This window comes from Clytia hemisphaerica, unplaced genomic scaffold (assembly GCF_902728285.1).
Source record: "Clytia hemisphaerica strain Z4C2 unplaced genomic scaffold, Clytia hemisphaerica genome assembly, whole genome shotgun sequence".
NCBI classification, from domain to species: domain Eukaryota; kingdom Metazoa; phylum Cnidaria; class Hydrozoa; order Leptothecata; family Clytiidae; genus Clytia; species Clytia hemisphaerica.
The window spans coordinates 816245-843817 of record NW_027104613.1 but is presented as its reverse complement, the minus strand read 5'-3'; the positions used below and the strand labels follow the sequence as shown (position 1 = coordinate 843817).

Below are 27573 nucleotides of genomic sequence, written 5' to 3'. Positions count from 1 at the left end.
CTAAAAGTAACGATCTTTCAAAGTTTGGAGCAGTTAATCATAAATTTATTCCATTGGGAAATGGAAGAAATATTCCATCGGCAATAGCTCATTGAGTTTTTAAGCTTTTGGGCTAAAATTTGGCAGGCAGAAGCCTTTAAGCGTTCGCAATCCGTAAAAGGAAGAATTATTCCATTTAGAGCAATTCTGGAGGAGTTATTCCACTTTTTCGTTGGATAAATCATTAACTTCATTAAAAATTTTATTGGGTAGTATTTGAGAAATCATGTTCAAGCAAGCATTTGTTCAATCTCAAGCATCCCTAGAATTGAAAAGTTAACATTTTGTTGGAAATGGAGCATACAGGGATTCCATATTTCACTTTTTGCATAACCCCTTATCATGGTACTCTTTTTTTATTAGTTTGGTAGAAAAAGGTCTCATTTCAGAAGTATCTTTTTGTAAAGAATAATTTTACACCACCTGATAGTAAAAAGCCTGCTTTATCCGTAGGGTAAGATATAAATTCATTTGGAGCTCTCTAGAATGACATATTCCAAATTTACAAAAAATCATGCATGTCACGGATGGAATGATTCATCCTAAATGACTTGCTACATTCGAATGTTTTCATGAAATCATTTCGAAGAGAAGGTTAGATAATCACTTGATAAAGCGTTACTTGTGATAGAGAGCCTTCTAAGATTGATATATTCCTAACAGGTTCTTGTGTTAAAAAAATACGAAATAAATTACCCAGAAGCATCTTTACGTTCATGTCAAGTTATAATCCATAATCTGAGCTTCTCGTTCAAAAGTGCTCCTTTTTACAGACTTGTTTCATATTATGACAAAGAAACTTTTCATCGAAAGTTTTGTAGTTTAGAGCGTGCAAAGATTATTTATTCCATGAAACTTTTGAAAAATGCCAGAAAATATATATATTTTTGTTGGAATTCGAAATGTTACATTGCTTGGGTGACTGGTAGACTTCGACTTCTTTGCATTATTAGAACTAGGTAACCCTTTAAAAACGGAATATTTCATCCTTCTGAACTCTAGAAATATCTTATTTTTACAATTAATCGAGTTCTTGATTCTTATTATGTTTCTAACTTTTCAAACTGGGAATAATCCGAAGAAGCTCAAAGAGGTTACTATGGTTAGGTTTTTCTGATATTTCTTGTTGGAATATTAATCTTTCTCAGCTCCTTTAGATTATTTCATTAGTACTCATTGTTAAAATTCGTTAACTTTATCTTGATATGTATTATGAGTTCATGCTAAAAATTCTTTCTTTGTTCGATAATCAATATGGTTAAATAATGTTGCTTCCATATAGTCCAAGTTAAATGGAATTTCAAATACTTATTGACTCTGTAAGGGTTGGAATATCATTCTAAAAACTTTCTAGGGTAATCTTGTACGACTCAGCAGACTTTCCACCAAGTTTAGATGTTATAGGACTCAAAATCATTTGATAAAACCTTAAAAATTTATGTTTAGCTTTAACTGACTTTTGTGACGGAATAAGCAATAAAAAAGTGCTCTTCGCTTGTGTTTTTCGAAATTCAGGGATGAAGGTGTAAGGAAATCGTATTTAGAACTTTGAAATTTGTATATAACAATTTCAAATGAGAAAAACACAAAATCAAATTTTTTGGAATATCTCATCAAGTATTGCTCGAGGAAAAAATTTCAACAGATTTGAAATTATAATCCGCAACTTATTGGAAGTTTTCATCCCAAAATACTCAAGAGTCGTGATTTTAGACTGAAAAAACCGTTTTTGACGAAAATTAGTTTTCACGTTTTTGCCAAAAGTGTAAAAAACACTGACTTAAACTCACATCACGTAAAGAGTTAACATTCAAATTCGTTAACACTATCTGATGATGAATTTTTATCTCTACTCTTGCTTTACTCTGCTATATTTTGCAACAGAATTGACATCATCCTGGGTTGGATTGCCTCTGATTGTTTTCGAGGACCAAAAGGTAAGTTACCTTGTATTTTTAACATCCCTGTCTCACTAACACAATGGGGGGAGGGGGTAAACAGCTTTCTTGTTACATCAGCCTTGTATCAAAAACGGTTCAAAAATAAAAACCGGGATTATGACTCAGGGGATGGGAGCACTTTCATTTAATGACCTAATCAACGTTTTTACAATAGAATTTTCAATAGAAGTGATCGTTGAACTTTGAGTAATCAGAAAAGCTGTTTTTCCATCTCTTTACATTCCTCTAGAAGGCACTTCTCCCAAGAGAACAACCATTGTTTTCCTATTGAAATGAGCACTCCTTTAAATAGCTCTGTGTGCAGTGCGTGTTATGCTTTTAGCTAGATTTAGCACACTTTTTGAAATCCACTGAATTGATAGAAAATTTGAATTGTTATTTACTGCAAATTTTGGAATTTTTTTCAAAAGATAAAGGTACCAATCTTTAGACAAATTGACTACGGATCGGCCTGATACCACTTAATCTTCATCTGGATAAATAAACGCTCATAAAATGATGTTATCTGGAAAATATATGTGTGATTTGAAGTGCGATATCTCACGAATGAAAAGTGCATGAAGGTTGTCTGATACAAAATAAACAGATGAATGTTTATAGAACAATAATATCTAATTAAAAAATTCGTTCTGTGAGGCTGCCTATAGGAAAATACACTTTTTCTAACCCAAATTTTGGAAAAATATACATCCGTGATCGATTCTGTCCAATACAGGGTGTCCCTAATTAAAGTATCGAGTTTGAACATGCGATTGAGTAGAAAAGTTTGTGTGTGTTATCGCTAGAATATAAGAACGTTCTCCATAACACAGGCTTATTACAAAAGGTAGTTACAACGTATAAATTAATCGTAATGACAAAGAAAAAAGAGGGAGAGCTTAAAATACAATTTTGTGAACACGCACATAAAACTTTCTACTCAATGGCATGTTCAAACTCGATACTTTAATTAGGGACACCCTGTAGAAGGTTGCAAATGAAGCAAGTTTTTATTTAATTGCACTTTTTACGATGCAAAATGTCATTAATATTTTTACAACCGTAACACGGACGTTTTTTTGAGAATCAAGGCAAGTTGGTTATCTATTATTTTTACATCGTTGCTTAAGGGTGCGTATTCATGATATTCATGACGTAATCTTTTATACGGAAGCACCCGAGATGACCCGGAACTAGTGGCAAAATAACAAAAGACTAGTGGCAAATTTTGCCACTAGTTCCGGACTATTTTGTGTGCTTCTGTATAAAAGATTACATCACGAATATCATGAATTTTTCAGTTTATTTGAGGCCGAAATGAGCGAAGATGAGGGAAAGTACACCCTAAGGGTATAAAAAGTGAACAAAACGAAGTTTTTAGGCAAAATTGTGAAAATTATGACCACTTTTTTGCCTTAAAATGGACAAAGATTTTCAACAAAATGCACTCCTATTTGACTAAATTTTCTCTGCACTGTCAGGGTCAGATCTCAAACGCCTAATTTTGGGCCACAGATACGGTCGTTTTTGAATCGAGTGACTCCCCCTCCCGGGTGTTATAATCTATGTATATTAGTAGGGCTGTATTTCTTTGTGAGTTTTATTCAGAGAGTTGCTGTAGTACATTTTTTGATCAGAATTTTATGCTCTTTCAGATGGTACCAATCATTTTCGGAGTTAAAAAAAGAAGCTATTTCTCTACTCCTTACTTCCCTTGCAGTATTGCCTATGGCGTCAATATTTTGGTCATAAAAAGTTTTCCCGGGCCTAATCCGCATCCTCCCTCTCAAAAATATCTTGTAATATACTGTTCTTTTGAAAAGACTAAAAATGGCTAGGCCGTAGAAAAGATGTCACGGACCGCAGGCTTGGCCCTCTACTATATAGAGAATTCTTTTTTTCCACCAATGTTGAAGCTACAATACTGGTCAAATATTATGGCCTACATCGTAGAATCAATACAAAATTTTCAATTAAAAATCTCCTGGTAGCCTTGAGGTCAAACGCACAATTAACACTCATCGCATACACTCCGTGTACAATTATTGACTCCAAAGACTCTTTTGATAAGTCCAAAGATGTCTTATTTATAACACTAATTGGGCTTCTTCGTCCCTAGCTGGAGCAAAATAATGCACCGTCTTTGATAAGTAGACCAGTGTGCCAGCAACTCGACCGATCAAGACTTGTACAGTTTCAGCTTCTCGCTTTGCGCCATGTAGGTTGTTTGTTCTGGTTGAACAAATTGACAGAACCAAACTGGGTTTGACTAAATTGTGGTCTACTCAGACAGATGGCGCATCATTTTGCTTCAAGTTTCCGTAGCTCTATCTACTGTTTTACCAATATGTGTTTAGTCTAATGCTCCAGAATGGCCACCTTATTTCACGACCGAATGGATTATCTATGATACTCTGGTCGAAAATCCTGGACCTCCATTTGCAGACCAACCAAATAAGACACCATTCAGAGCCGGTCATGGTTGGACGTACTACGATTGGGAAAGAAAAAGTATACTCGAATTATATGATGATTTTTGTCTCCCGATATTCGACAAAGACCCAGATTGGAGATGTCACTTTCTTAATACAAACGAGACTTCCTTTTTGATCAGTTTAGATCCTTCCTCACCATACCCTGAATGTTGCATTTTCGGTAAGAAAAATTTTCAATTTCTACAACAATATTATTCTGCCATATTTTCTTCAAGGAAATCTATTTATTCCAAGAATGCATTGACCATCTTTATTATTATCAAAGACAAAATATATAAGGTTTTTTTTTCTCGTTTGTCCTATGTACTTTAAAGTCCCGAATAAACGTGCTCAACCGGTTATTAATTTTCGAAGATTCTTCGGACTCCCCCCCCCGTTCTTATTAGGACCTCCCGTTTATTTATTTTCAAAAAATCTTTCAGCTATCACAAGCTAAATTACTTTACAATAGCCTGTTTTTAGCCTAAAGTTACCTTATTTGGGGGTTTTCTGGTGTACAATTACCTTTTATTCAGACCCTTCCCCAATATCGGACCCCTGCTTTTATTCGGCCCCGTACCATTCAGGTCCTTAGAAGAGTAGGCGACTATTTTTCTAATCAACTAGATGCCCTATTTGGCAGAAGCTAGCAAGGGTATTATCTGTTCTCGTTATAGCTTTCACATAAAGTCTTATAATATATTCACGATTTTTCAGGAAGACCATGGAACGCACCTGCTCCCAATTTTGCATCGTTTCTTCCGTACAATTCAACTAATTATGATTGCGTGACAAACGATACCATCGACTTTTTCACACACACTGGGATGACAACCCTGTCAACACTTTTGGTTATGGTTTTTCAAGCTACAAATTAAGACTGTAAGTGTGAGCACAGTCCGTATTTTAAAAAACCCTGTCTTGTCGTTGTTTTAAAGATTTAATCGCATGATCAGCAAGCGAGCAAAACAAACTGATTTCTCGACGCAAGTTCAATTATGAAGCAATGGAAAGAAACAGATGGCTTCCAGACCGGGGTTTGTTTTATAGACTATGGTTTGACCATGTCTCAAGTATTGCAAAAATTATGAGCTTTTAACCAATCGGTATGATTTATCGATTGAGGTTTTACAATTTCAGTGCCTTGTCTCAGCCCTCAGTCTAAATTTGACCTGTGATAAGCAAAACCAGAAAACTTTCACTGGGGTGACGAATTCTAATTTCATTTTCGCTGGGGGATTGAAGTTAAAGATATGGACACCTACAAGATTCAATCAATACTCCTAATATTTTCTCTCCAGAAAGTGGTAGATTTTTACTGAAACCTAAATTAAGACTACTATCAAAAAAAGACTTGTTCTACCAAGGTATTTAACCAGGGCACTGATACAGGGATGTGATCAATTTCATTATTTTGTTTATTTAGCAACGGAATGGAATATCGCAAAGGAAAGAGATTTTACTTCAAAGCTTTCACTGGTTGGATCAGTCACCACTGAGAGGCCCAATCCTACTTTATTTGAGATCCCAAAAGCATGTCAAGCCGATTATATAAAAAATTGTGGATATTTCTAATAAGACAAGAATTTTTTAATTTCTTTTACGTATAACTAAATGTTCATACTCTATTGTTTTATCTTTTTTATTTTGCAAATGAACAAGAAGTAGAGTTAATTCTTTCTAATTCAAGATTCTTCTATTCGAATCTTTCTCTAATTCGAAGAAAACTCTTGGAATAAGAGAGAGTCAATTGTACAACATAATACGCTTCTGTCAAAAAACAAAATTAAATCAAAACAAAAATGGTACAGTACTGCAAGTAGAGCTGCGTAGTTCATTTGTTTTGAAATTTTGCTGCTTTGATTGGTCAGTCATTTGTTGGCTATGCAAGTTTCCCCCCACTGATGCAAGTTAACCAACTTCACGGTATAGAAAAAGCCCAACCCTCACAACCCTTACTTACACGTGTTCTTACCAACCCTTAGAGAGATTTTGGAACGTTAAAAGATCCAACCCTTAAGGCACACACATACCCAGCATCCATTTTTGCCTAAGTACTCTTTCCCCTTGCTCTACTTCTGAACAACATAAACAAGCAATCACAAGTCATCGCTATCCTCCGTTGAATGTACAGAAGGATATTTCCAGAAGCTTTTGCACCCTAAGTGAAACAGGAGATCTACCTATCATTATTTGTAATTTTTTCCGGAACTGTTTTCAGGCTAAGGCAGATATTATTTTTCGTAATAATTCAACTATTATTGATGTACTTTACGCAAACGAAAGTAATACTTTACAATTAAATTTATTGTCGACAAATAAAAATATGATTTTCATTAAATTTTAATAAAGTTGAATTGCACAGACCTACTGGGAACCCTTCCCACTGGAAAAATTGACCAAAATATCGTGGAGAATTATACTCCAATTCTTTTCCCCGCTGAAAATGATCGGTTAAGCTAATCCTGAATGCAAAATACTCTGCTATTTTTTCATCCTCACTGAATTTTCTAGCTCGTAAACAATGGAATTCAAATCCCCAGCAGTAGTTAAAAATATGGGAATATCAATCCCCATTTACTTTTGGTCCGTTACTTTTACCCCCGCTGGCTGAAAAAATCCCACTGGGTTTGTGAGAAGGGGGTGTATAAATAAATAAATATATTAGTTGAAAAATATTGTGATATAATAGATAATAAATATCATAAATATTTTACCCTCTCTGACCTCTGAAGGTATATAATTCATTCCTCTGACAGCATGTCTTCGTACATTGTGTTTTCATTTGATAACGCGTCCAATAGTTTGAAGATTGACATCTACCCTTATCAGCCATAGTTTGACAATACTTATTGCTCCAATTATTGCGAATATTCATGCAGGTCTCACTCAAAGGTCCAGTGCACACATTGCAGGATCTTGGACAACGAATTTTCATCCATTGTGAGCATCTTCCAGGTCTGGCGTTCATGCATGACAATCCATAATAGTCACCACAAACTAAAAAACACAAAGAGGAACTTCTTTCGATCTTAACCCTCTTCTTCCGTAATATAAACTTAGTTTGCCTCCCCCGAGTAAGTTTTTGACTTATTAAAGAACTAGCCGGTACCCGGCGTCGCACGCCGGTTAGGCTGTAGCTGAACGCAATAAAAGTCCATTGGATGTTGAAGCTGGCTTAAAAAAAAACAATCAAATGAATAAAAAGATATCTTCAAAGTTTTACTCTAACCCTCCCCGGAGATCTTTTTCTCGCTTCGCTCGCATTAAATACGCCGTCCAGTTTTCGACAATTTGAGAAAATGTCATGGTAAAGAGGAGTGAAATGTTAAAATGACAATTCTTTATGAAAAAGCGGGAAAGCCACAAAGAATAGTGCAACTTTGTTTTTATCAGATCTAAAAAGATAACTAAGCCAATTCTAAATTATTTTTTTTAACCCTGGTCATAACTTTTCGAATTTAAACATGTAAAATAAGGTACACAGTTAAAGAGATGGACTACTTTCTTGTCTTGCTTTTTATCGCCCTTTGAATGCTGTTATTGTTCGACAAACTTTTTAAATTTATGTTTTGATTTACATTTGAAATGTTCTTTTCTATAAAAGAAACTTGTTTTGTTTTGAAAAGAATTCGAATGTAATTAATTTCTTCGTTAAATACATTCGAAAACATTTCAAACAAAAGAAAAGAGAAAAACAGGATCAGGCAAAGCTGGGCAGAAATTAAAATTACTAAATGTAGATGGGCCTTAAATTTCAAAACAAAGGCTGAATAAAGTCTAACCCAGGCTCTATCCGATCTGTCAATCAAAACAAACTTATCGAGAACAAAACATTGCTTGCGAAATCTTTTGCAAATGGCGCGAATCCAATAGAATAAATTTGTGAAGCAAGAGACTAAAAGTCATAATTCTAAAACACAAACAAAGCGAAAACGAAAGTGGTGACACACAGACACACAAAGCACCGCTATTAATATATAGAAGCTGCTAATTACCTCCCAATGTTCCTGAAAATTTCTTCAAACCAGCATTCAAAAGTTTTTGCAAATCAAATTAAATATGTTTAATTAAGTTCGTTTACTTTACGAATGACCGTATAACGTAAGGTATTTCGTTAGAACAATGATGTTTTTAAAACAGTTTATAGATCTATTTAAATAGCAGCAGCCTTGTAAACAAAAAAAATGCATCGATGATGAGAACGGTCTGCCGCAGAAAAAGATAAAGAATTTTATAACCCTATCAAACCTAATGATTCAATCATATTGCATGCTATTTAGTGCACAGAGACACAGATGTTTAACTCTTCATTTTCGTATAAATTTTCAATCTTATATTTACCTAGAAATAAAACTTTTTGGTACTATATGCGAGCGTTACCTTTCTTAGTTGGTTTTGTTGTTATCGGAGTCGTCTTTTTGGTTGTCGTTGGTGTTTCAGTTGTAATAGTTGTAGTGGTCGATTGTTTTGTGGTCTTCGGTTTTTTCGTCGTTGTCGGCTTTTGTGTCGTTGTCGTTGTCGTCGTTGGAGTTGTCGTGGTTGTTGTAGTCGTTGTCGAGGTTGTTGTGGTCGTTATGGGGATAGTGGTCGTGGTTGGCTTTTTTGTTGTTATCGTTGTCGGGTTCGGCTTCTTTGTTGTCGTCACAACTTTGCCACCATCGCAATAAAGACGATTCAGTTGTAGGATATCCTTGGAAGATAGTTTATCTCCACCGAGCACTTGTTTAGGATTGGCTTTCCATTCCATGGTTATTGTTCCATACTCTTTCGCATAAGCCGTACTAAGAGTAAAAAAAAACGTGATTATATCTTCTGCATCACTATTCATAATCTAAAAATGTGTTTTTTTTTTTCAAAATTTTGGCACTGCCAAGTCTAAACTTCCACCAACAAGACCAAGATGGACCACCAGATGATCCCAATAGGCCAAGAAACAAACCTACTAAAAGACTTAGTTCTCCATCTTTGTATGAATGAAACGGTGAGAGATCTAGATGCTACCGATTCGGTCTGTTATAGATACAGAGCTATGTGTACTTGGGCATCAAAAGGGATTTTTTAATTTTTTTTAATGAAAATACATACTTTGGGTAATGCATAATGGAGACAGGGTCATATGCAACACCGAGATCATCTGTTCGTTCTGTTTTCCTGAATTGCGGTTCTGCTCCTATGGTAGATAAACAGAGAAAATACTGAATACTTGAGCAAAGCATATATTTCATCCATAATAATCTGCTAAAACCCTGCCAAGAACGTTCTTTTAAGGAGCCATGGTCAAGTGGTCAAAGGTATTAGCGTCTCCAAACAGGGTTTCGGTGGTTCGAAACCCAGCTCCTTCCAATGTTCCATTCAGTTCATAGATAGCCGAGCCAGCTGGTCGTGGACCCCGTGAAAACATTCAAAAGACTATCCAAAAGTCCTATTGCTAGGCTATCCAGGTAAAATATCGTACATTTTATTTTCACGTTCATATAACGTTGTGTGGTCGACATTCAGTTCAAGACTGAGGTGAAGTCAAAGTGGATTGGAAGGAGAATTTTGAACCAAGTAATCTTTAACAAAGTTCTGTTAATCAAGGCCTTCTTATCGAATTAATGCTTTATGACAACTTATAAAAAGGCATTATGTCGGAAAAGGAGCCTTCCATAGCGCTGTAAAGCAGAGTTTTTCTTACCATCAGAAAGTCGATCCCAAAAGATACGAATATATTCATCTCGGTCAGGTCTGGCTTGTTCATGATAAAAACCGAGAACGTGAAGAAACTCATGCATAATCACACCTGATAAAAAAGAAATTGTAGAGTTATTCTTAAAATACTCAAAAACCTATAGCTAGGTTCCATCATTGCAGCCTGGAAATCTTTAAGTATCGATACACATTTTATTAAAAACCAACTCTGATTTTGAATTCTTGTGGTTGCTTAGCATTCTACAATCAGGACCGAAATATATTGGCAATTTTGGGTATTTTAACCTTTTTCAGAATTTAAAGGTTGAAGCGAGAATTGCAGTTTCAGTATTATCCACTTTGCTTCATCGGATTTTTCGATTTAGGAGGGGTTAAGTGGCTTCCAGGCTATATTCTCTGCTTTATTGGAACATTTTTGAGCTTTTAGATCCTGAGATCCTAAGGCCTAGTCTTAAGTCTAATGTTAAAACTCAGAGTTAAAACTCTACTTCTGAACTGTGCTTCAAAGTACTTAAAAGTCATTAGCGGTTTTAAAGTTTTGAGGGAATTCCCCTTTTTTGCCAAATATTTTGGCGCCGATTGTAGCTCATTTTCTGAAAATTTTGCTATCGTTTACTCTTGTCTCCCGAATAGACGTCCCCCCGCTAATTGTTGAAAAAAAGTCCCATATCCCCCCGCTCTTATTAAGACCCTCCCCCGCTAATTAAATTCGAATGATCACAACGTTTCCTTATTTGATAACTGATTCAATATTTTATTACAGTGTAGATAGACCTTAAACTTGTTAAAATTTTCCTTCTTGTCCTTATTTGCTAAAATTTCTTTTTTGTTGCTGAAATTGACATCAGTTAAAAATTAAAAATTCTGTCTTCAAATTACCCCCCCCCCCCTCTTATTCCATCCCCTGCTTATTAGAATTTAGAAGATTTTCCTACCCCCCCCCTGCTTATTCGGACCCGATCTATTCGGGAGACAAGAGTACCATGATTAGATTCAAAAAGAGTTTAGTTTTAGTTTACGACATAGTGAAACAAATTTGGCAAATTCGAGCCCTCGAGCCTTAGCAACCTGGTTACTTACAAAATTAAATGTATATCTATAGAATTCAAAACAAGTGTGGTAAATCAATGTCATAAGAGTGCTGATAGTTAAAACCCACAGAGCCATGTATCAATATTTTAAAAGTTATCTTCCATAATTAGAAAACTAAGAAAAGTATATCACTCAGAGTTCCGTGCTTACGCACTAATCATATGTACAGTAATTTTTTTACTGGAAGATAACTTTTAAAATATCTCTAGAGTTTTCATAAATGAGCTTTTCAAGAGAATGATACAATAATATAGAAGACGTTTTTTATTAGTACCTTTGTCTTCAGTAATACAATAGTAATCTAATGCCAATTTTTGCGCTTTGCCAGAAGCAGTTCTTCCAATTAGTGACCAACATCTGTTAACAAAACACGTGATTTTTTAATCAAGTTTATAAAGAGCAGAAGTCATTTCTAATGACATTTATAATTCTATAGTACACCCCGGTCTAAAATCCTCGGTGAAGCTTTTTCCAACAGCCGGTACGAAATTTTCTATCGAAATCCCAGCTCAAAAAATCCAGTGATATTTGAGTGAGGATGAAATCAAAGTCGATTTCCAAATGGGGCTGAAATCGTGGCGTCTCTTTTCCAAGGGGTGACGAAATTTTGGGCAAATTTTCAGTGAGTTGGAGGTCCCACCGGGCCTGTTATACAAGAGTGTCTTATCAAAATTTAGAAGTTGAAAGCCTACTAATTTCATACACAACAGTTGAGCATACGTTTTCCCCTAGCAGCTGAATGATGTGGTATTACAAGTTTCAAGTTTGTGCCAGTTTTTACTAGGACAAATACTCGTGATTATAAGACCAGAAGCAAATATGATCAAAAGCTTTGCTGCATTATTCTAGTGAGAATTTATAGAAATTAATTGAAAACGAAGCTACAGCCAACTCTCTCTAATTCGAACCTCTGTTATTCGAATTTTTCTATGATTCAAACTTAAACATTAGTTCTCTCAGTGGTTTAAAATACTATATGTACCTCGAATCTTTCTCTAATGCAAAGAAAACTTTTGGCCCTTAGAATAATATCGAATTAGAGAGAGTCGAGTGTACAACCAGCGTGGAAGAATTATCTTACCCCAGCCCTTTAAATACTTGCACATGCGTGTTTGGACAATTAGGATCACCATCAGAATACTCTACAAATCGAATGCATGGTGCTACAGCCTCGATGTCACGTAATCCAGCACGAATCAAACGTTTTTCTTCATTGGCTTTAAGTGAATTGAAAACGATGTTTTTACCATTACTCTATTCAACATAGAAAACTCTGGAAGATCGGGGACGAGATGGAGGTTTCACAAGCCCTTATTTGATTTGGTTAGTCGCTATCCAGTAATAAACCAGTTTTGTTGCTTTTTATAAAGAACGCGTCATTTTTATTACTTCATGAAATGACAATAATTAAAGTTTCTTATAAAAACTCCATCTCATCTGGAAGATCGGCAGAAGTATAGTAAATGATGGGTCCACGAGAGCAAAATTGAAGAAAAATCACAATAATAGCTCCAGGCGAAAGAGAAAATTAACTGTGAGCTTAAACGAAACGCTTTTTTAACTGACCTCCCCTCTCCCCCCCTTTGAGCGATTACCAAAGAAAAACACATAGAGAATTCAATACTAGCATGGTGTGTTGAAAGATATTTTTCGGCCCTGATATGTCTTTTTATCTTTCAAAGGAAAGGTTTCAATTTTTACTTTGTGTTTTAAGAATACTAATTGGTTAAAACTTCCAATCTTCTGAAATGGCTGAAAAGGATTAGAAATAAATTTCTTACTATATTCTTTGCTCATGATGACATATGGAACGACACCATTCGGCCATCTTTTATTCTCCAATTTCTTCAACGGTGCATGTTGAATATCAAGGTTTGTATCATCATTGAAATTGTTTAGAGAATCTTCTTCCTTTTCTTCTTCATAAACGTCTCCGTTTAGATGCGATTTGATTTCTAAGAGAGATTTCCGGCGAAACAAGAATACAATCAACATTTTAATTCGAACCTCTATTATTCGAATTCTTCTGTAATTCGAACTAAAATATTGGTCCTCTCAGCTTAAAAGTGGTTTAAATTGCTCTCTGTAAATCGACTATTTCCTTAATTCGAAGAAAATGCTTAATCCCTTGAAGACCAAATTAGGGAGAGTCAAGTGTCTTTCTACAAAATATAAATTTGTCTAGTTTTTGCAAAAGAAGGATAGTGTGTTCAAATGGTAAAAAGGCTTGTGATATGAGTGCTTTGGTTTGCCAAGTTATTCATTATATTTTCACAAACCTGACAGGTCATGAAGGAAAATAAAATAATTTTGTGTCAGCTGAGCCTGCTTTACCATGTGTCACATACCCAGTATCTAAGGCTTATTTCAAAATTCATTGCCGTAGAGGGTCTGTTGTCATTGTCTTTTCTCATTTGAGATTTTTCAAACAGACCGTTGCGATGAAGTGTTGGTGAGAGAGGGGAGACGATGAGAGAAGTATTGCTTTTTATAAAATATACTTCATCGCAGAGATCTCCGTACGGGAATTTTTTATCAAACAGACAATGCACACAGAGTGTACTACGAAACGATAAACCTGATACACGCTTTTTTTATAAGAATACACTTTATAAGAATATCCATGATGAAAAAGGCCAAAAAATTAAGAATAATGCTAAGAATGTCACCATCATGGAATTTGGCTACTCAAGCTAAGAATGCCATTTCTTAGAGCATTTTCAATTATAGATTGCCAATTACCCCCAAGTAAGGCTCACTCCTTCATAAAAATGCCATTTTATGCATGAGACGTATGTACTAAATGTTAAATATAGTCTGAATTAGGATGCTAAGCTAAGAATGCTGTAAGACTATTTTAGGATGACTTTGCCAAAAAAGTTAAGAATATCCATAATGAAATGGATTTACACCATTCTTATAAAAAAAGGCGTGCACACACTCTGGTACAGCGAGTACATACCATCAGGTAGCATTTCATTGTAAAACTGGACATTTTCCAATCCGCCTCCTACATGCTCTTTCATATTGCCCATTGGTATACCATGGATGGCTAAAGATGAAAGTAGGAATAGACATTTAATATGAGTTGCGCTATATCCCGAGTACACCCCCTTCCCATAGACCCGGTTGAAGTTTGTCAGTCATTAGGGATAAAAATAACGGACTGAAACTCGATGGAGATTTATATTCACATATTATGGCTGGGGATTTCAATTCTCTTGCTTTCAAGTCAAAAAATTCAGTGTTGATGGGAAAATTGGCATATGGTAATATTTTGCAGCGAGGATTGGTCATTTTCAGTGGGGACAAAAATAGGAGGAACATTTTCCACTGGGGACGATATTTTGGCCAATTTTTCCCAGTGGGTCTGTGAGAAGGGGATGTCCGAAGGCAAAGATGAAATAAGTGGATTGATTCTGAGTGCTTTAGACATAAGGGCTCTTGCTTCAGAGTCTGTCAAGGCTAATTGTCGAAATTATTAGTTATTAAATCCCTTATATCTTTTCTTTTGTTAGAACAATTTTATAAGAACAATGAGGCTCAAAAATGCTGAAAGGTAAGAACAACTTAAGAACAGAAACTGGCATGGCTGAGTTTCAAGCAAATTAAGGGTGGAAATAGTGTAAATAGGGTATAATTAACTTAATTTCACCCTAAAAATAAGAACAGGAGTCGGATGATTTGAGGCTCAAAAAAGATAAGAACAGCCGTGCCTCAACAAAACTTTGCTGGTTGTTATAAAAAGAAAACAATTTAAACGATTTGTGCCATCTTTCCGGGAAAAGTTATCCACAAACTGGTCCCTTTATAATAGAAAATTCAGCAAAATTTGTAATTACTGCGTTAAAACTGTTGTTACAGATTTTTCCAATACACGTTTTTTTATAAGAACAAATTATATAAGAATGTAAAGCTTCGATTGCAAAAATTAAGTTAAGAACATTTTAAGACTTAGGGGACTCTAAAACACTCAATTTCTTAGGAAAATGGTCAAAATTGCTCGGAAATTAAGTTTAGACCTTTATAGTGGGGCAGGAATATGGTGTCTTACACTTCAACTTTCTTCTCTTTAATTGGAAACAGTTTTTATAAGTATTAAGATCATGATTAATGCAATTAATTAATTCTATAAACAAGAAAACGTACGTTGCATGGTTAGTTGAATTACCAAAGCCAACCATGGAACAAAACAACAGATGTTATACATCTTCTCTCTGAAATAGCACAAAACTCGATAAAAATTGAGCAACAAATTGACAGTCTTCAATCCAACTTTTCAGCTTATTATTTTCAAAAATAAACGCTGAGAAGGCGACCGAAGAACGACGTCAAAACACACCAAAAGTGAATCTAAATTTTTCAAATTAGAATTTGTCACTTTATAGTTATCAGTCAGTTACCGGATTTGACACTCGCCGTTCTCTCTTGGCTTCTTTGCAGGTAAGCGGAAATGACATGCAACGGTTGATCGATTATCCGGTTCGATAATTATCATTTTCATTACGTCTTTAATTACCACAAAACGAAATCACAGCAACAAGTTGTTTGTAAGAACATGATGATTTTGAGAAAGAAAGTTTGATCGTGCCATATAGTAGTAGTATCACAGACTTGTTGGAACCCTTCAGCCAAAATTTCGTCCTCTATGAGAAAATACCCGGGGAAATACACTTCATAATTTCAACATCCCACTGGCAATTTGAATTTGATTCCATCCCCTGAAGTGAAATCCAATGGCAAAAAATAGCTCTTCAAAACTAGCCTCAATGGATTTTTTGAGATTTTTTTCAGAAAAATAGCATTTCATTATTTGGATTTCGATAGATATTTTCACCCCCACTGTGGGAAAACTCAGAGCAGTAGGGCCCCCCATTTCATAAATTTTTCATTTCATTTTCATTTTATAAATTTTAGCATAAATAAAAATTGAAATCACAACCGTGATATATTAATTAACTGACCTCATGCAGATATTGATAAAGTTAATTACAAGACAAAAGAGACATGAAATGACGTCATAAACGCTACAAACGTGCTTCTTAATTAATGCATGTTGACTTTTTAGCGGCAATTAAACTAACCGCAAAATCTGGCAATTGACCATAAAGAAAATGACGTGTTCTAAATTACTTTCCTTGATACGTAAAACACACAATAAGTAAATCATGATTATAGCTTTCCCCACATCGTCCTAGATGACAATCTGTATACACCTTTTCGACGGTAGCCACCAATTGCCGCGCGGGCATTTTTTTGTCCGTTTTACCACCCTAAAACCGTCCCAGTTTTTTTTCGCACCTAAAGACAATATGAATAAGTGTAAAAAAAAGGATTGTATCGAGTTTAGGGTGGTAAATTAAATTATAAAGTGGCACAATTCGACTATAGTCGAAAAGGTGTAATTTTAAACACTTTCATGCCCTGCCACATATCCGGTATAATCCGTCATTTTAAATGCATCACTTTCATTCTTTTTTGACAAAGGTTGAAGATTTTTCTTTTCCTTCGGGCGTTAATACCGAGTTTATGTATGTGTGTTTTTCTGAGATGGAGACTGTAAGGTTCTAATTTGACTAGATCATGACCAGTTGAGGACAACAGTAAATTAGCTCTTTTACCGTCCTCGGTTTTGCGGGTCAAAAATGCATGTTTTTTAAATATCGCTTCAGTTACTTTACCGTCCTCAAAAGTGCAAATACAAACTCGCTGATAAATCAATAAGAGAGAGGAATACCTAAATTTGGATCCCGTTAAAAGATAACACCGAAGTCTTAACCCCATTGGAATTGATGCATTTACACTTCTTGAGATTCCCAATAAAATAGAATTTCCCATACAAAACAGTTAACACAGCCATCAAGCAGATTGGTATTTAGCCCATTCGTTTTTTTACTACACGGGCCTCACTATTTCTAGGTTAGTTAGACAGACATGTAGGTAGACAGCGTATCATCTGATTTAGCCATGTTTGATACATGAATTTATCATCGCTAAAAAAGTGTTCTTATCACTTGACCCTCTACCACTTCAGTATAGCTGGCTATCCGACAGATAACCAATTCACCCGGTTTACCGTACGCTGGCTAATCTTTCTCATTCCCGGGAAGACATTTAGACAAGAGTCAATTTTTTTATTCATAGACAACATTGAACCAACTTAAGACTGACTGCATAACAAGTTAAAGTTACTCTTGTAACTTCCGAATGTTTTGCTCTTTTTTTCCGCTGGAAATTGGTATAGTTTTACCGAAGATGATAGACCTTAGCCATTCTACGGCAAGGAGATATGATGGAATGAATGACTTAATTAAATAATATGCAGTTTTGGACAGTTTTGTTGCTAGGGTTTATTTTTCGTGAATAAGACAATGTACCTAGTTTTAATTAAACCCAAATATGAACAGTTGTTGGTTTATATTTCCTTTTATGATGATTTTAGTTAAACTTAGATTTATGATGCTCTAGTGCAGACTATTCTTAAAGGTTTTATTTTTACATAAGTGTTTCCGTTTCATATAAGACACATATTTCATATAAGGGCAGTGTCTGCCTTTTGTTATATTATGCTGACATAAGCAAAAGTATGTTTTCTTTTCCTTTTTCTGGGCCAATCTTGCTCCACATCCGTGTCAATCCAGTGTGAAAAAGCTTCTGAATTAAAAGTGACGAGTAAGCAAACGATATTACTCTTATTCAAACACAAAAACCTTTCAGTGAATTCATTTAAGATAATACACCCTTCTCTAACTATTTACTCTGATGTCTAAGATTTTTCTAACTGCATGATCAAATAAATGAATAAATACATGCTTTCATGTTGACAAAGCCCCCATGGCTTTTGAGATGCCAAAAATCTATATATGAATACGGTAATTCCTGTGTATTACAACATTTTGTAAATAAGTTTTCAAAAACTTTCATTCTGACCCAGGCTTCCTAGGTGGATACTTTTCAAGGACGAACCTATATTTCAATGATCGGAATTTAAGAACCAATGTCGCCATATACATATACTTTGTATTAAGAAATATTTTCTAAAAATGCTAAAAGAAATTACCGTGAAAAGCACAGAACGAAATCATATATCGACTCTGTGCCGACCAATCCAGATTCTATTCAGCGCGCAATCAACGCAGAGAAAAGGAACAATGACGACCATGCAAGATCTTGAATGAAGTTCATGGTTGATATTTTTATTCCCATCGTTAAAAACACAACTCAACAATGTCATCAATGCTTTTTAAAAAGAGTCAGTGATAGAGAACCATTATCAGTGACATTTCCATAATTAAAAGTTTAGTAATTACTGTTTTACATTTGGGGATCATGTAAAAGATTTCTTTTGAAAGAAACTCATTCTAATTACACTTGGAGGTTTCTGGGGAATTCGTAAATAGTAAACTGCATACTGATACAGTCTCCTAGACATTAATATGGTAATAATTGTTCTCCATCTTTGAATCTTTCTACAGTGATTAGATTGACACATGCGCGATAAAATTTCTATTATTGGTCTTCAGAGGTTGAAATATTCTCAACCTTTGTTACTTAGGGTAGAAAGAAATGTGTTTAGCTGGCCACGATTTTCTATTTGCATTGGTATTGCGACGCGTTCTAAAGGCGCGTTTTGAATGGGAAATAAGTAGCTTCACTTTTTCTTACCTGGGAAAGGTTAAAGATTCTACCATTAGAACTATCATCAGATAGCCAAATAGAATATCTTTGACATATATTGTGGTTTTTAACATACCATTGTTACTTAAAATCCATGCTGGAGATAAGTAAAATTTTTCAGAAGTTTATGATGTCATTTTTGATGACGTCATCATTTTTTAAAAATTTCATTCGATTGTTTCTCAATAAAATTGTTGATTTCTAACACATAGCCATATTTGAAGTTAATTGTATAATTATATCAAAAGTTATGCTAATTATAAGATTTTGAAATTTAATAAGAAATAAGAAATCTAATAAGATTCTATTGAAAGTCAAACAGTGAGTTATTAGGTTATTAGCAAAAAATTACTAGGGTGGTGAAAAAAAAACACCCCTCCTCCCTGATAAGAATTGGGTTAAGCAGTACATAGACGGAGAGGAGATTAAAAAATTAAAATAAATGAATACACGATTTTTTAAATAAGAACATCCAAGATTTTTGAAGCTTTGAAGCCGGATGTTCTTAACTTTTTGAGTCTTAAGCCTAAGAATGTTCTTAACATGTTCTTATTTTCGCCATTTTTTGAGTATTTTTGTCTATTTTATCTATTTTGTCTATTTTTATAATTTTCTTAAATTGTTTTTAGCATTTTGGCCCTCGAAGCCTTATGTTATTATATAGTTTGCTCTTATAAAAAAAGGTGTATATCTACACCAAAAATAATACCTAGAGATTATGAAATTTACCAAGTTGAGCTCTGTCAATATTTGGCACGTGTTTTTTTGTCTTCATTTTTTCATGAGTTAAAACAAATTTAGAATTTATCACATTCGTTTTTGTTTATAAGAATAACTATATTTCGCCCTTTTTTCATGATTGCGAGCCTAATGATCTTGTCATCGCTATTTCACTTTAAAGGTTTAACAACGGTTCAGTTATCTCTGAAGTTGAGCTTGGATTTTTATCAAAATTTTTCTTCAGTTTTGCACAAAGCTCAGAAAAATTCTCTCCCAATAAATGTTCTAATTAGAAAGTTGTGACGACTAAATTTCAATACACGTTTTTTCTTTTGTAAGAACAAACTATACAAGAACATAAGGTTTCGATGGGTAAAATGTTAAAAACGAGTTACAAACATATTATAAGCCTTTGCGGACTTACAGAATTCTATAGGAAAATGGATAAAAATACTCAGAAAATGCCGAAAATAAGAACATGTTAAGTACATTTTTAGATTTAAAGCTCAAAAAGTTAACAACATCCCAAGGTCTCAAAAATTATGGATTTTCTTATTAAAAAAACGTGTCTGGTATTCTATAAAATACTGAGCCTCCTGATCAATTGCATTAGTTTCTTCCCGTTTTTGAAGATATGAACTACACGATTACGAAAATGAAAAAATCGTTTATTTTAATTCTTTGTCTCGTAACTTTTGTCTATGGCAGAGAAAGTGGCTCTGGTGGTTCCGGTGGAGACGGTTATTATGAATGCAGTAAGTATGAAGCATGTCATTTTGCATAATATTCCACTTCCTGCGATAAAGTTCCCCTGATTTTTCTGGAATTTTTCAACTATTTTTCCGCTATTTTCCCACTATTTTTCCGCTATTTTTCTGCTATTTTTCTACTATTTCTCCACTATTTTTTCCACTATTTTCCCGCTATTTTTCCACTATTTTCACACTACTTTCTGCTATTTTTCAAGGATAACTGGTGAGAGATTTCTTGTAAAGGTACGGAAAGTCTTGTGTTTACTTACGCAACTGTTTAACTTTCCAACGCTTATTATTTTTCAACTACCTGGAGCCTAGTCATTTCGAACAAAAAGCTGACAGTAGAATCTTAGTCCGGGAAGAAGAATGTTCTAAACTTGCTCAAAATTAAACTTTTTTGACAAAAAAATGCCTGTTTTTTGGCCACTTTTTAGATTACTCTTGCAGTAAAAATATGATAATTTTTGCTCAAATTAGCTTTACAAAAAACGCAATACCTTATCGGCCAAAACTTAGTTGGCCATAATTTTAGTCGGCCTTATTTATTAGTCGGCCCTAATTTTAGTCACCTCGTCAAATTTAGTCACTAAGGGCCGACTAATAAATAAGCCCGACTAAAAAATTGAGCTATTTCCAAATTTCCAAGCAGATGGAAAATAGGAGAAAGCTTAAAATAATGGAATATAAGGAAAGCTTAATTAAAAACTTTTAATTTGGCCTAAAATTTTAGTCGGCCCAAATTTTAGTCGGCCCTAATTTTTAGTCGCGCCAAATTTTAGTCACCAAGCCAAAATTTAGTCACTTAAGGCCGATTAAATTTTGGCCGATAAGGTGATTTTTTTTCTATAAATGCAACAGAGGTCAGCGACCCCTCGTTGAAACGAGAAAATATAGAGCTTTCCAATGAACCAAGTTTGTCAGGGGTAGATAAAAGTTTGAAAATCGGCCTAAAGTGGTAGGCTAACTCATACAAAACAACGGTAGTGTGTAAATTTGTTAATCTTTCTAGTTCCAATCAATACATATAGGGGAAGGGAAGCTCGAGGCCCTTTTCGAGGCATTTCAAGATCTCAAAATGCCAATGACTTCACATTTTATTCAGTGATAATAGTAGGGAGAATCTTGTTCGATTTTTTGGAATCGCTCGACTGTTTTGTTAGAAGCACTTGTTATACATTTTTGGAAAGCTAAGGGGTAGGGGAATCGAAATTACTATGTTTTCAATTTTTTTTCGGACACTTTGGTGTGATTTTCAGACAAATATGACGGTCTCGCAGGCAAAAAGCATAGGGTTAAAAATTAATGAAACTTTTAGCTCGAGAAAACGGAGACCTGTTGTATATTTTTGGAAAGCTCTCAAAAAATTAAGAATAGAGATATATTGCAAGTATAGGTGATTTCTGTACCTAACTCGAGATATTAAACCTTGAAAACCGTGTTTTTCAGCCAGAAACAGCTATTTTGTCCAGTTTTTGCGCTTTTTGAAGCTCAATATCTCGAGTTAGGTCTTTTGTATTGTGATAGCGAATCTAATTTCAATTCATCCGAGAGTAAAAGAAAGGGCAAAAACCCGTACTCTTCCACTTGTCTAATAATTGCACGAGTGATTTTTTTGTTATTAATTTGAAACGAAAAAATCACGAGTGCAATTTTCGATCTGTTCGAGTTATTATGTGATTACGAGCTAATCGCACAATCTTTTCACTACTTTTTCCCTGTCAGGAAAGTAAATTACACTGAAAGTTATACATTTTCCTCACTTTATGTTTTTCATTTATTGTTTGCTTGAAGATTTTCTTTCTCAAAAAATGAATTTCGAATGCAATTAAAACGTTCGATAAAAAAATGTAAGAAAAAAAATTTAAATCAATTTTGCAAACATTGGCGTGTCATTGAAGAGTGTGATTAACGATTAATTGCTCTCTACATGATGCAATTAACGATTAATTGCTCTCTTTGAAGGCGCGCCAAAGAAGAAAAAATAACTCATCGTGCGATTACTCGAAAAAGTTTACGTGATTTTATTCCCATGTTACAATAGTGTCAATAAATTCGAACCAGTCAGAAATAATTGTAATGTAACAAGTACATAAAAATCTCGAGTAAAAGCGTGATTTGTCTTCAAACTTTAATTTTGTAGCCTGTGTAACAAGGGTCGAAGCTGAGCTACTTATTTTTCCTTGGATTGTTTTTGCTAGTTATTTTTCGGGTTCAGCTGTCATACATTTTCTTTGGAAAAGTGGAATTTGCACTTTATCATCAACAGATCTGTATTGCTTTTTTCACATTATTTTTCCAGGTTGCGTGGATACCACTGGAGATTGTGACGAAAGATACCATTGCACAGATAACAGACGTTCTTGTCCTGCCACCTGTGGAGAATGCGTACCTACCCTTCCACGTAAGTTAATATTTCTATAGTTATCCAGAAATAACGAACAAAGGTCATTTCAACTTGTACACGTGTTGATTAGTTTTAATAGAAAATCCAAAATCTCTGAAGCCTTCTGTTCTTTCATAATCATAGCTCCTCCCCCGGGAGGGGCATTAGAGGTAGATGAGCATAAGCAATGTGGTCCTTAAGGGTATATTCTCCGCCAGGTTTTACCAAAGGTTAAAATCAGCTCCAAGGGTGTAAAATTCTGAAAATATGGCTATATATATTTTGCCTAAAAATTGTCAAAAACTTTCAAAAAAATGCACAGCAAGGGTCGATTTTTCGCTCAAATTTGTTCAAATTTTTAAAATTTTCAATGCACTGTTAGTCGTTTTAAGCACGTATGGTCGTTTTTGAATCGAGCCCCCCCCCCGCCAGGTTTCTTTTCATATAAAAACTAGTTTCGTTTTTATTTTTCATAGCTTATCACGAGGGAGAGCACATAACTCCACCTGAGGAAATAAAGGAAATAAATGGTGAGTATTAGAACTATTTTGACAGGGGGAGTTTACGGGGATTTTTATTTGTTGGAGCATCCAATATTTTTGAAGTTCTCGGAAATTCTTAACTGTTTCAGTTTTAAGCCTAAAACTGTTCTTAATATGTTTTTACTTTCATATTTTTAGAGTATTTAGTCCATTCTCATAAGAGATAAGGTGCTCTACAGTTCGCAAAACCTTAAAAACGAACCCTTTTCACAGATTCAGTAAGATTTTTTCGGCCAGTGGGGTAAAAAAATGACAGACAAAAAATGAATTTCGACCTGTGCTTTTCACGGTATAAGCAAACGATATCACTCTAATTTAAAATCCAAACTTTTAGATGTACATTTCCATCCGAAACTTTCAAATTTTACCCTTAATTAAGCAGAAAATATGACTTTTTGAGCGAGTTTGATTTTTTATACTTCGTAATAATTGAAACCCTTTCAAATATTCAATATAATTATGGTTTTTTACCCCTTTGTGAGACTTTAGAGGGTAAGGTTGAAATTACAATCCGGTACTCGATTCAAAAACGAACATTTGTACGTCTCAAAATTAGTGCTTTGAAATCAACACTTGCACCTACAGTGCAGAGAAAATTTAGTCAAACTTTAGTAAATTTGGGTGGGAAATCGACCTCCTTAAGGTAAATTTGCAAGAATATGGCAAGAAATGGTCAGATTTTACAAATTTTACACCCTAAAAAGTGTACTTTTTCTCATCTTGCTCATTCCGACGCTTGCATTAGAGAAGCTTGGAAAACGAATCCTTAAGGGCTGCACCGGTAGGTTTTTTACAAGCCCTACCGGGAATAGCTAGATCTGACAAAGTGGTTCTAACACCTTTTATTCATAATTTTTAGAGATATGTGCATCAGAACATAACAAATATGATGGTGTTAATTTGGTGTTCGATAATTCAATTGCACATTATTCACAACTACGTGCAGAATATGTTGTCGAACAACAGCAAGGTTCATATCAAAATGTACACGATAAGTGCAAGCTTAATTTGTTCCCAGACTTAAGATGGCTTGTTGGTAATTACATGCCTTTCAATGAACCAATGGACCTCATCGCTGCTTTAAAACGTGCCATCCAGGTTTGGTGAGTAAGAATTTTTGCTTGATTTAATAAGATAATACTCTCGATATATATCCGATAGCTGAAATGGTTTCCTTGTCAGATTCACGGAAGGATGATCTGAAAACTACCGTAAATGCTGTAGGAGAATCGACTCTTATGGTGCACTTCCTTGAACGTGTTATTTGTCCGTTTGAAGGGATTTTCTCTCTTTTTGCAACCTTTCAGTACACTTTCTCTTATTTTGATATTTACATATTGTTCTATTGGAAGCCTAAAAACGTATCCTTAAGGCCGTATTGAAGAAGAACTCTTCCTTCCCTTTTTGATTTTAAAATTTACAGACATGATAAATTAAAAATCTGCCAGCAAAAAAGTTAGTTTGGTAATCCCAGCAGTAAAATATTTTCTTGTTTTGATGTTTCTGCTATTTAAACAGCTAGGTCTCCACTGATGCTTGTTAACCCAGGGTCGGCATTTTTTTTTGCTTTGTGCAACAATGTACGCATGCGCTGCCTACTGTTAATGAAATCGATTTAGGAAGACCAGAGGGTAATCCAGAAACGTATTAAAAAGTTTACAGTCTGGATATCCAGGCTAGCAGAAATATCAGTTTTTGTTCCAAATACAATCATGGTCGTAATATTTGAGAAAAAAGGAAGTGATTTGGAAGCGCTGTAAATTAGGTTGGAAGGGTAGAGTTTTAACTCTGAATTTTAACGCTAGACTTAAGACAAAAATTCAAGAATAGTCCAATAGTGCTCAGAATATAGCCTGAAAGTCTATAAACCCCTCCCGAATTGAAATATTCGATAACATTTATCAATTATCCCAAAAGCAGCTTTCTCGCCCGAACTCCAAATTTCGAAAAATGAGGAAATAAGCTAAATTCTCAATAGATTTTGACCATGATTGTAGATATCACTGTCATGGCATATAGTAACTTACAATTTTTTTTATATTTAAAGGTATGAAGAAGTTAACAATCCTGGTGGAGATCAAAGTCATTATGAAGCAATGATTGGTCACAGTTTAGTCGGCTGTGGAGTTGCATCAAATGGAAAGATTACAAGAGTGGTGGTCTGGTATGGCACACCCAAAGCCTAATTGAAATTCCATATAAAAATTTATGTCATCAGATAAACTACCAAAAAATAACAAATTTGCAGCATAACAAACCAAAATGTAGCAAAATCAATTCTGTTTTCCCACAGTAATTTATCCTTTTTCCTTCCTGATTCGGAATTTCATTACAGTTAGTGGGGTGACTTAGCTCAAGTAAACATGCTAATTGTTCTTTAGCTCAGATATTTTGTAAAATATAATTATATAGAGATCACCTATTGATAAATTAGAAACTTTTGGCCAAGAGAGGCAAAATTAAAAAAACCCTGTTTTCCCCTAGCAACGGAAATGACGGGTTTTTTTCAAAATACGAATACCCTGTTGAAATTCATTACTTAGCTGGCACACAACGTTGCTTCCACATTCATCTAACGTTATGTATGTGGATGTTGTGAACATTCAACCAACCATAGCTTCTACTAACTGCAATCTGCTAGAAATGCTTTATAAAGACTACTTAATACTGATTAGACTTTTCAATGCTTTATAGGCAACTAGCCGTCCCGGCGTCGTCGTAGACGACTCTTTGCCATGATGATTAAGCTCGCTGTCATTTTTGAGAAATTAAATTTGTCTTTTACTTTAATGAGAAATAGGTAAGCGGTTTCTTGTATTTTTCTAAGGAAAAATAACAAATATATTTTCTTTTATATGAATGAATGAAATATTAATTACAACACTTTCCTGTCTTTCCCAAGGAAAATAATGTAGAGAAAATGTCTAAGATATTTGAAGGAAATTAACTAAGAACCAATTTTATATATTTTCAAAGAAAAATTACCTAAAATAATTTCTTGTATTTGGCAAGAAAAACAACCTAAAGCAAATTCTTGCTCCTTCCAAGGAAAATCAACAAATTGTATAATTGTAAACCTTGAATTATCCAAGGAGAATTTCATTAGAAAATTAACTGATGTAATTTTTTGCTACTTTCATCAAGATAATTTTTCAAGAAAAATTGCTCTTTGTGTTGAAAATAGTTTGAAGGCTAATCAAATCAAAACTGCTGCATTTTTAATCTATTCGCAAAGAAAGATCTTGCATTGCTTAAATCTACCACAATCAAACTATTCTTATTCTTGGAGTACATTAACCATTGTGGCTAGTCATCGGGAGTAGACATTCGAGGGTACACCCCCTTCTCACAGACCCACTGGGAACCCTTCTCACTGGAAAAATCGGCCAAAATATCGTCCCCAGTGGAAAATTATACTTCAGTTTTTGTCCCTGAAGAAAATAACCAAACAAACCTATACTCACTGCAAAATATAAAGTAGCTAATTTTTACATTCCTAATGAATTTTGTGACTCCTAATCAATCAATCCCCAATAGAATCCCGGCCATTGAGAATATGGGACTACCAATCCCCATTGAGTTTCAGTCTGTTATTTTACTCCCACTGGCTGAAAAAATCCCACCGAGTCTGTGAAAAGGGGGTGCGAGGGTGACTTTGAAAGACTTTGAAAATTATATATTTCAAAATGAAAAGGAAACAGATACTGAGTGATCAATTTAAAAGCACTTTTAAAAATGTTCAAAAAAAATACTGGAAGCTTAAAAATCGCTAGCGTAAATTCTTCATGCGAGAATTGCAAGAGTTCCGATTTAAGCGACAAATTACTTTGGTGGTTTGGAGTTAACTCTACATTTTTGAAAAAAATTCTGAGTCGCAAGGCGTTCTCAACATTTAGCTACATATGTGAGGATATTTGCTTCGAATAGCAATGTGATTGAGAGATACGCGATAAAATTCTTTCGTTCCGTCTCCACAGGTCTAATTTTAGAGAAAGAAGCTGAACTGTGGTGTTCAAGCACACGGTACTTGCTCTGATGTTAGAAATTTATGCACATTCTTTATGAGAATAATTTTTGGAAGCCTTTGTGTTGTTCTTAGGTTTTTGAGTTTTGAGCCAAAAGATGTTCTTAAAATGTTCCTACTTTCATCATTGTGTGATTAATTTCTTGTGCAATCTCTAAGAAATTGGGTATTTTTGAGTCCATAAAGCCTTAAACTTTTACTAGCTTGTTCTTAATATTTTGACCATCCAAGTC

At 34.6% G+C, this 27573-nt stretch overlaps 2 protein-coding genes and 1 long non-coding RNA gene across 3 annotated transcripts; 2 read left to right on the top strand and 1 right to left on the bottom strand.

The window, feature by feature from the left end:
• The first annotated feature begins 4531 nt into the window (after positions 1–4531).
• LOC136824371 (uncharacterized) lies at positions 4532–5945 on the top strand. The gene is made up of 3 exons (XR_010849127.1): positions 4532–4634; positions 5171–5335; positions 5880–5945. It is a non-coding gene; the product is annotated as an uncharacterized lncRNA (long non-coding RNA).
• Positions 5946–6696: 751 nt separating this feature from the next.
• LOC136824339 (zinc metalloproteinase nas-14-like) lies at positions 6697–15594 on the bottom strand. Its single transcript, XM_067080492.1, has 9 exons — positions 15389–15594; positions 14202–14291; positions 13021–13194; positions 12321–12456; positions 11514–11596; positions 10134–10238; positions 9542–9626; positions 8837–9237; positions 6697–7453 (listed from the first exon to the last, which is right to left on the bottom strand). Exons 1-9 carry the CDS (start codon positions 15447–15449, stop codon positions 7167–7169), a joined length of 1422 nt encoding a protein of 473 aa, XP_066936593.1. The 5' UTR covers positions 15450–15594; the 3' UTR covers positions 6697–7166.
• Positions 15595–20239: 4645 nt separating this feature from the next.
• LOC136824332 (uncharacterized) lies at positions 20240–25667 on the top strand. Its single transcript, XM_067080485.1, has 5 exons — positions 20240–20391; positions 22691–22792; positions 23251–23304; positions 24176–24419; positions 25364–25667. Exons 1-5 carry the CDS (start codon positions 20271–20273, stop codon positions 25500–25502), a joined length of 660 nt encoding a protein of 219 aa, XP_066936586.1. The 5' UTR covers positions 20240–20270; the 3' UTR covers positions 25503–25667.
• Positions 25668–27573: the final 1906 nt, after the last annotated feature.

What these genes read in the sequence shown, in the direction of transcription:
- LOC136824339 (XM_067080492.1), bottom strand. Translation starts at nt 15,449, where the DNA reads ATGTATAACATCTGTTGTTTTGTTCCATGGTTGGCTTTGGTAATTCAA. An exon ending in CAAGTATTTAAAGGGCTGGG is followed by an intron (nt 11,597 to 12,320) that starts GTAAGATAATTC and finishes TTTTGTTAACAG; the next exon opens with ATGTTGGTCACTAATTGGAA. An exon ending in TTGTATTACTGAAGACAAAG is followed by an intron (nt 10,239 to 11,513) that starts GTACTAATAAAA and finishes CTTTTTTATCAG; the next exon opens with GTGTGATTATGCATGAGTTT.
- LOC136824332 (XM_067080485.1), top strand. Translation starts at nt 20,271, where the DNA reads ATGAACTACACGATTACGAAAATGAAAAAATCGTTTATTTTAATTCTT. An exon ending in AGACGGTTATTATGAATGCA is followed by an intron (nt 20,392 to 22,690) that starts GTAAGTATGAAG and finishes TTATTTTTCCAG; the next exon opens with GTTGCGTGGATACCACTGGA. An exon ending in ATGCGTACCTACCCTTCCAC is followed by an intron (nt 22,793 to 23,250) that starts GTAAGTTAATAT and finishes TATTTTTCATAG; the next exon opens with CTTATCACGAGGGAGAGCAC.